Below are 9,517 nucleotides of genomic sequence, written 5' to 3' on the forward strand. Positions count from 1 at the left end.
CACATTTTGCGATGTCACAAAATATTGCATCATTGTCTAAAATATTGACATTGTATTGGATCATGATGAAAAAGTTGATTCACTCTCCGTCCTCCATTGTTTACTTCTCAGGATTTTGTTTAATAAAAAATACACTTTGCGATGTGAAATTGACAGTGAACCACTGTTTTGATTTCTTGGTTGAATTTTACAAAATTAAGGAGAAAAGCTGTTAAAAGTGGCCTTCCTAGTTAATGGTACAAGCAGCCCTGAAAGCATTCTGGGATTGCTTAAATTTACCTTTCTTGTTTTGATTGATAGCCCCGGGTTGCAGAATTCAAATACTGGTCATTTAAAATAAAAGATGGTATCATCATAAAACATGCAGTATCATAAAGCTTCAAAATGCTGAACATTTTGGCAACTTCAGCAATAGGATCCAGACTTTGTCATTCTCATTTTACATAATGAGTTTGAGAGTTCAGTGTGTCAGTAAGTTTCACCAGTGTGCCCATGACAAATCGGAAAACCAGTCTGCCAAAGAACATTTGAAATCCACCCAAATCCATTTAAGTAATATCAGATGGTCATGAGTCATATCTGTCCTGAAGTCCAAACTGAGCTTTATTTTTCTGTTTTCTACCAGCTGAGCAAAATCAGAAGGAAAAAACAGCCTTGTATTAGTCTCTTTTCTCATCCTCTGTGCTTCATCTGCAAATCAGAAATTCTTCCTCACCTGCAGCTCAGCAGAGAGCATTAAAGGAACACTCGGGAAGATTTAACTTCAAAATAAATCTCCCTTTTATTGGCTCCCAGTTGTTTTTTTAATACATTTCAGATTTTTACTCATCAGCGATAAAGTTATAAAAGCTCTCACAGGGAATTGTTGCCTGTGTTGGAGGAAGTGCAGATTTTTTAAAACATTTTTTTGCTTTAGCATGGCTTTGTGAGCCAACATCCCCCTTTAACTATCACTGTAATGGTGCACTTAGCCGTCAATGTAATTTTAAGTGTGCCCTCAAAGCCTGTGGCCAGATTTTTTCACATAAATCTGATGATGTTTTGCTGCAGCGTGTTTCCTGCTGAATAGAGTGTAGCCAGGATGTGTTTTTCCACTGAAACACAGAGCGTTATCAGTGCTGATTAAATCAAAAACAGAGAATGATTTTTCATGGAACGCCGTTCTCAGATTGAGAAGCAAATTCAGATTTTAAAAACTCAGAAAAACACACTATGGATTCAAGTGCTTCAGTGTATATGTAGGTCATACTGTAAGGCATTAAAGTTTTTCACCTCTCTGTTTTTCCTTTATGCTTACATGCTTAAATCTAGCTAAAAAAATAGCACAAAAGCTATTTGGCAGGACTCAGTCATGAGATTTTATGCTCCTCAGCTCAGCATCTTCACATCATCATATCACACATTTTTATCCGTCTCAGCCAGGTAACAAAAACAGGTCACCCCCCCATTTGTGGGCCTGTGTCAGCCTGAAAACAAGTCGTTTCTTCACCATAAGTCTAAATATAGATGCACATGAATAATTAAGACAAAGTATTACTAAGCTTCTAAAAAGAGCTCAAGTCAGGCTGGAAAATCAATGCTAGTGCAGCAGTGGACACATATTGATGACTTGTAGGTATTCAATTTAAGATTGGAGTAATTTGCTCCAATACATAGAACAATAAACACTTTGTTTCACTATAGAAGAAGGAGTTTTTCTGATCAGATGCACAAAGATGTCAACTTTAAGAAGAAACAAAGAGGCTCATGCCTCATACTGCTTTCAGGCTGCTTTGTAAAAATGCATGACAAGGACCTTCAACTGCCTGAGAAATATTTTTTATACCTGTCAAGTCTTAGCCAGATATTCCAGACACATGCACAGCTAAATCCTCTGCACATTTTTATCACACTTTGTCTGATAGCACACAATAATGTTATCACTGCTAACACCATTCTGTTTGCTCTGAGTGTTTATTAAGCAGGTCCCTAGGAGCGGATGCATCATGACTGTGAGTGCAGCTGGAATTACTGCAAGTTCAGAACGGAAAACAAGCTTTAGATTCTATGATCTGCACTGCTGGAGTTGTGCAGAAAGGTCAAAGAAACCTGCAGGGATCCACGTGCCTGAAATGGCTTTTCTAGGCTATGTTTTAAGGTTTGATTCATTCATTTAATCCACGGTGATTGTAGTAATGTTGGTGATGTAAGTTAGAGATAGTCTGTGATAGGATGTAAGCTGCCGCTACTTTAAAAAACTGACTTGTGTGATACTGATAAAGTGGAAGATAAAATATCAAAGCGCACGAGGTTCACATTTGATCCTCAAACTCTGCGTCACACTTACAGCAAGTCAAGAGTCCGGCACTTCAGAGTCTCACCTCGCATCTCAAAGTGTGGAACTACACAGTGAAACTCGGCCCCTGCTCACAAACTCAGATAAACATGAAAGCATTCAGCGACCAACCTTTCTGCTGCTTGAAGGACTGGATGGAGCCCGAGTGGTGCACCATTGCGGCGGGTGTTTCGGTCTGATCACAGCGTTAATTGAATTCCGTGTCGGAGAAAGCAGGAGTGCACACAACATGGGGAACTATGACGGGGGTGCGTAGGTGTTCTCGCAGCTCCCATCCTGCCAAACGATCTCACGGCCGATGCGCAAACCCCCAGCAACACCTGTGTTAAAGCTCCCTCCCTAAACCACCACAAGCAGCAGCAGCACCATCCACGGCTGTTGTCATGGTGACGGGTGGGAGGGGAGGTCCTGAGATGGACACGCGCACCCCTCTCCCCTCCCCTCCTCCGTCCTGATTTACTGACTCAAAAATAAGCTGCGGGAGATGACCGAGGGTGAGCACGTCTAAAATGGACCGACAAGGACGTGTATCGATCCGCTCATCAATCATCGTCTTTTAGCCGCGTGCTGCGAGCTGAACGCCCTGAGGCGTCACTCAGAGTGACAAAGAGTATGAAGAGTGTACAAAATTACGATGATGCCGGCAGGACAGGCCTGACATATTATGTACGAGTCCACAATCAATAATAATCCTTACAAAATTATTTTTAGTTCAGTTGTGTTTTATTTTGAAAATCCCTCTTAGCGCTTGTTTTTACATAACTAAACGCAAAGGCCATCTCAGTTAGTGCAGCCTATTTATTTATATTTTTCAGTCAAAAATATCTCATTAAACCTACTGTAACTCCCACTGCCAAGACAAGGAGAGATAAATGTTATACATAAACCATATAATGAGGGGGAAAAACTCGTCACAAAGGCTGTTATCCACCCTTTTTCCTAGCCCAAATGATAGTTTGTCTGAATTATGAGTGCGACTTCCGGTAATTTCTGTCAGACCTGTTTAAATCCACTAGAGGTCGCTGTCTCACACGTAGCTACAAAACTACTTAAATTCAGCTCTGTCCATCCCAAGCGGCAACCTCCAGTCCTGAAAAATGAAGCCAACACGGAAGTGCAAAAAATTGCTCTACCGCGAGTGTCCACTTGAGGCTGGCTGCAGGAACGCCAGAAATCCCATCTAAACACGTTAAACAGCCGGTTTTGGCACTAGAAATAAACTGGTCTACAGCCTGGTTCAAAACACCAAACATGTATTATTAGGTAGTGTCTTATTGTGCTCCCACTGTACGGGGGGACAAATTTTTTTGTACCACGATCGTTTGGATTATATTTAGGATGAAAGCTGATTGGCGTGTCTCATTTGCTTGACAGATAGCTCGGCAGGCAGAGGCTCCGTTTCTGTCAACTGGAATGCTAGCTAGCAGGCTGACAGGAAGTCGTGGTTAGTGGGCGGGCGCGATTTCAATATGGAGGCCTCCATGGATTGGCTTCAGGAGCCGTTTGAGTCCGCTTATTGTAAGCAGACAACTGACGTCACGTGGGGTTTGTTCAATTCTTTCTACAATCTATGGTCCATCCTAATAAAAAGAAAAGTACGTTCTTTACTCAGCTGTGCTCTTGTACTTTTCTGTCTTTGAACCTAGGTGAGCTAACATCATTGATCTTTTATTTTCCAATTCACTCTATATTCAGCAATATTTCCACAGAAGACTTGATAAATTTCTGCCTTTTGCAAATGATTCCTCTTCGACTTGTTGCGACTCTGGGTTAAGGTGTTGGCCAAATTGCTCAACACTGCCCCCATGACTGCAACGTTTGGTCTGTAGCTGCAAGCTTCGTGAGAAGAGACGACAAACGGACGAAATGAACGCAGAGTACAGACAGCAAGGTCTGTCCAAATCTGTATGTGTTGCTAACGTTGAGCATAAATGAGTCTTAGACATCTGCACTCTGTAGAGAGAGGACAGCCGTGGGTGGATTCGGAAATGGGGATGAAAGAATGAGGGAGAGGCAGGGATGTAGCCACAGGCCAGACTTTAACCCAGGCTGTCCACATACATGGGGAGCAAACTAACCACTAGGCTATCTACACCTCACTCAGTTGAATTAATTAAAAACTATACATCAAAAATCAAGAATACAAACAATGTAAGAATTGCAAAAGATGGAGTACAATATACAATTCCAAACATGACAACATGTTTTTTGAACCGAACTAATTTCTTTTTACAGTATTCACACGGAAGACATCCAAACAGCAATCTGACAGAACATTGTGCTGCATCCATATCTGTTGCCTACTAGGCCTATCTTTTTTTTAATTGAGTTAACTTTCATTTAAAAAACTGAACTCCATTATGTGCAGGAACTGTACAGTCAACCGTTTTATTGTGTGTAAGTGTAAAAGCACAAAAGCCTTCCAGCCTTGTGCTTGTCTGTGTTCCCAAAATCCAGGAGATGTCAGGTCAGGTATAGGAGCACATGCCTGTTTGGCACTTTGCTGCGTCAACCTTGGTCCTGTACTTCTCCAGCCTCCTGATGGCCATCCGCCAGGCTCATGTCCCATCCAGGTGCCCCCTCTATGATGCTAAGGCCATCCCTGGCATCTGCACCATCCCACCAGGTCATGGGCACCCAGTATGCGGTGAGCTGGATTTGGAAAGCATGCCAGGTGCGTAAAAGCACAGCCACCGTTTCGTATACCAGGCAGCTGACCCTTCCCATCCCTGCTCTCCTGAGCATGTCAGCATTCGACACACTGTCTTGCCAACAATACCCAAAAATGGACCTAAGGGAATGGTTGCTGCAGTTGCTGGCGCAGCTGAAAGGGGCACCTTGGGCTGTTGGGTTCTCAACTCCATGCCCCTAAACTACGTCGCACATAAACAGCTATGAATGAAAGATCTGAGCAGGAGTTATACTCCTGATGCTTCGGCCATTGGATGAGCTGCACGTCACATGAAGGCAGCGGGGCAAAGCCCTTGGGACCCTCGCTTCTGGATGAAGAGGAAAATCCCTGCCTTGATCAGGTAGGTTGAACATTGCTCGTAGCGCAGAGTTTCTGTCGGCCAGAGGGTGTTGACAGAGTCAAAATAGCTTTTCTCCTTCAGTGGGACTGAAGACTCAGGCTGTAGCAGGCGCTCACGGATGTCCAAGTGTGCGTGCATTTATGGATGTCTGATGACTGCAGCCAGACTCTCGGTGTTTTTCCAGAATAACGACTTACTAATCCTGATTATTATAGAAAGATAAAAAGGTATGAATGTCATCTGTTGCACCTCAGATGGGATTATTTGATATTTCTTTGCTCATCTAGTAGTGAGTGATGGAGGACAACTGAAAAAAATGGCCTCAAATAGCGTACGCAAATAAGCTAACTATATACGCTCTGTGTAAGCGTTTGCATCTAGAACAATCATGTTTTATTGAATGAAGTGGGACTCAACCTTATATACTTTAAAGCAGATGTAAAGTCTTACATTTATCTCTTTAGTTTGTGGATGCTCTTACTATTTCATAAACTAGGTCCTTTAAATGTGTGTTCTCATTCATTAATATCAATGATTCACGGGTCAGAAAATCTAAAATTGGTAAACTGATAAAAAGAATTACATCTCTGATGCATTCAGACAGTGAACATGTTTGAAACCCTACAGCTGTTAAAGACACATATTTTATTTTGTCTAGTTATTAGTACAGCCACTAGGAGAGCAAGAGATACCAGAACTTGGACATTTCAGAAAATATAACTCTTAACTTAAAGCTATGAAAATGTTCAAGGAGATGTTTAATTTTTTGAATAATGAAGTGGTATTTACTAAATTAGGGTGTATTCCTTTCAAAGCAACCTCCCTTGTAGATTAGCCCTACAGTTAGCTACTCGGAAAAACTTCTTTTTTTCTATCTCTGTTATAAGACTGGAAGTACAGTCCCCAGGAATGAGGTGGATATTAGCAAGCTATAGCTAGCCCTAGTCTCAGTCACATCAGCCTCTGGTAGCCAGAGTGGCATTTTGAAGCCTCTATGTTGTAAATTCTGTCTTAACATTGATTTAACAGTCAGAGCGTTTAACTGAGGCAGGTCTTTAACCTCCTAGCAAATAGCTATAATAAGACTTGTCAGTCTGATCAGATGAGTTACCACATCCCTAATTATAATAACTTTCATCCATAATATGATCAAAAAGGATTATTTAAAAATGAAAGGACGGTGGGAGCCAATAAAAGCATGCCCATGCTGCAAACATGTTTATGTCTGCTGTAAAAATGGGCAGGTGTTAATGGGACTTACGGGGCCAGCCTCCAGTAGACACTCGAGGAACTGCAGTTTATGGCCCTCTCACAATGGCTTCATTTCTGCACACGGGAGGCTGCAGCGTGGTAATGAGTAAAGATATGATTTCTGCAGCATTCAATGCCTTTTTGTTGCTCTGAGGAAAGAACTCCACAGTCAATCTAAGCACAGCCTGTTTCTACAAACATCCCTGCATTATTGTAGATCATTTAAAAAGGATTTTACATGCACAAGGTCAATGAGTCCAACTGGGCATCATGTAATCTTCAACATAGAACACAGATGGTCACATGTAGAGTTGTTTACAGGCTCTACTAGTTTGTTGGCTGACATCCAGAGTGAGGCTTAACTGCAACTTTGTGCAGAATATGAAAACATCAATAAAAGGGAATATTAAAACCTGTTTGACTTTTAGGCTTAGTTATTTGCCTAGTCAGACATTTAAGCCTCTGCCGCTGTGAGAAAAACTCACAACAATCAATACTACAGCTGAACTGACTACTACAGAGCTCAGCATGCTGCTGAGTGGTAGAGAGGGGATCCCTCTGTTCACAGCCTATATTTCACTATAGTCATGGAAACTGCAGAGTGTTAAAATTGCTGCAGTATTATTAGGTAACACTGGCTTTATTGCACCAATGGGACTCAGCAAAATGAGACATTTTGGACTAAAAATGTTTTGTTTTGTTTTTTTGATATACTGCTTTTCTGCCTTGTTTTATCACATAAGTTGGTGCAGTGGCCTGGCTCTCACATCATTAAACCCTTGTCCAACAGTCTACAAGTGGTATGATTGTTGTTTGATAGATACTCACGCACTCTTCAAAGCTCATGTGAGGAGTTTTTAAACGGTTATGAAAAAGACTGAAATGAATACAGATGCCTCTATATGAGCTACAATGGCAAGTGAGACCGTCAGTGACTTGTTCAATGATTTTTGGATGGTTATTTTATCTGCCTGTCATCCCTGAAGAGAGGTAGGTACCAGACAGGGGAAATAACAGAAACAGCCTTTTTTCCACACCAAAAATGTTGTGAGATGCGGGTTAAGATATTTGAATTACAGAAGATAGAAGGGTGACATTTTTTGTCACACATGGGGAAAAAAATCGGCTGTTAGGTCATCATGCTTTAAGATGTGGCGCTAAAAACAACACAACCAACAGTTTCTCATAAGAGCTTTGAACATATTGTATCCAGCTGTACATTGCTAATAAACAGAGCAGAACAGTTGTAATGGTATTGAACAGGAGCTTGACCTGCTGCAAAAGAGACACACACCAGTCAGGCATAACATCATGACACCAGCCTAATGGAGAGGGGTCTGGCTGCAAACCATATTTTTCTGACGCCCAATTTCACAGACCATTCATTGGAGACACTGCACATCCCAGAGAGGAAATGCTGTAATTTGCTGGTAGAACATACTTCCAGTTTTAGATTTTTTTTCATTCAAAAATATTCATAAACAAAGTCTTGAAGTTACATGCATGAAATAACCACATTGCAAACATTACAGACTAAGTAATATTTCATAAATAAAACAGAAGCAGTTCAGAGGTCTAACCAAGAATTAAATTATGCCTAGATCCACTTTAGAAGTAGTTACACGAATGGTGGCTCATTATAGCCAGCACATTTGAGGGATGATTGATTTAACTGAGATCCTGAGAGTTATCATGTTCTCTCAAACCTCCTGCTTCTATATCACTGTTAACCAAATGCTCTGCAGCTACTCAGCTCCATAGGCAATAAGCTGTAAAAGCATGGCGTACTCTGAAACTTTTTAATTAGAACAAGCTTTTACTTTTTTCAGTAATTTGAGCCTCAGTAGCTTTTCTGCTGCTTTCCTTTCCAAAGCCTATCAGTGAGCCTTCACTCCCCATGACCCTAGTTTGGGCCAGTTTTGGGAGGCATCGACCACGGCAGACAGGGAACAGCAGTTTTGGAGATTCTCTGACTCAGTTGTTTAACATTTTTAGCTGAATTTAAGGTCACTCATATCCTTACCCTTGCCCATTGTTCCAGCTCAACAACTTTAATGACAAAGATTTCACATGCTTCTTTAAGTTTTACTCACTTTACCTGTCAGGTCATGGTGTTACGGCTGATCGGTGTATCTCACAACCATTCCTTATTGATGAATGGGAGCCAGTGCACCCAAACACACAGACTGTCCAACCTCCAAAAAGCAACAGCTGCATAGCATACGTTTAAAAACAGTAACCGAACACAAAATTTAATATGACAGCCCAGTAACAGTGAGGAAGCACTAAATGAACCAGGGTTTATTGCCTCATTACCTATAATTGAAAGTAGCGGTCCCAGTTTGCATGCCTGATGTTACAGTGTTGGTAAGCCTGTGTGTTACTTTCAGAAAGCGTGCCCTTTTATTAAAGCACCTGTGAAAAGTGTTTAGCTGGTTGTGAAATAGACTGCCATGAATATCAGTTCCTCTCAGTGAGCAACACAAGTGAATGAGACCCCTGGAAAAATATGATTGTTTCTTTATGGTTGTTTTTAATGTCTCTACCAACTGCCAGAGGGTAGGCTTCACACATGGTAATTAACAACACTGCAGAAACAGACTGTTCCCAACTAGTGATACTTTTAATTGTTAAAAGGAAGTAGGGCAGGATTTTTCATCAGAAAACAGTGCTCCACATGTACAGAGCATGATCCCCAAAGTGGTTAGCTATACTGCCTTGTCTGTCAACAGGGAGCGCCTAAATCAACACAAAATTAAAGCCCCAGGCAATTATTTTTGTTTAGTTTTGGGTTTTTTTACATTTAAAGTAAGTTATATTCATGTCATGTTAATAAAGCCAATTCTGAGCCAAACTTTACAGCTCTTTTTGCTTCACTTTTTTTCTCTTATGTGAAAAA

General features: G+C 41.2%; 1 protein-coding gene across 2 annotated transcripts in view; it reads right to left on the reverse strand.

Annotated features, from left to right (window-relative positions):
• ano3 (anoctamin 3) overlaps window positions 1–2,674 on the reverse strand; it is a 67,900-nt gene extending 65,226 nt beyond the window's left edge. For both annotated transcript variants that reach the window (XM_041796705.1, XM_041796704.1), the window contains exon 1: window positions 2,447–2,674. In XM_041796705.1, coding sequence (XP_041652639.1) covers window positions 2,447–2,492 — 46 coding nt within the window. In that variant the 5' untranslated portion in view covers window positions 2,493–2,674. The remainder of the gene's footprint in view (window positions 1–2,446) is intronic.
• Window positions 2,675–9,517: the final 6,843 nt, after the last annotated feature.

This window comes from Cheilinus undulatus, linkage group 9 (genome assembly GCF_018320785.1).
Source record: "Cheilinus undulatus linkage group 9, ASM1832078v1, whole genome shotgun sequence".
Classification (NCBI taxonomy): Eukaryota; Metazoa; Chordata; class Actinopteri; order Labriformes; family Labridae; genus Cheilinus; species Cheilinus undulatus.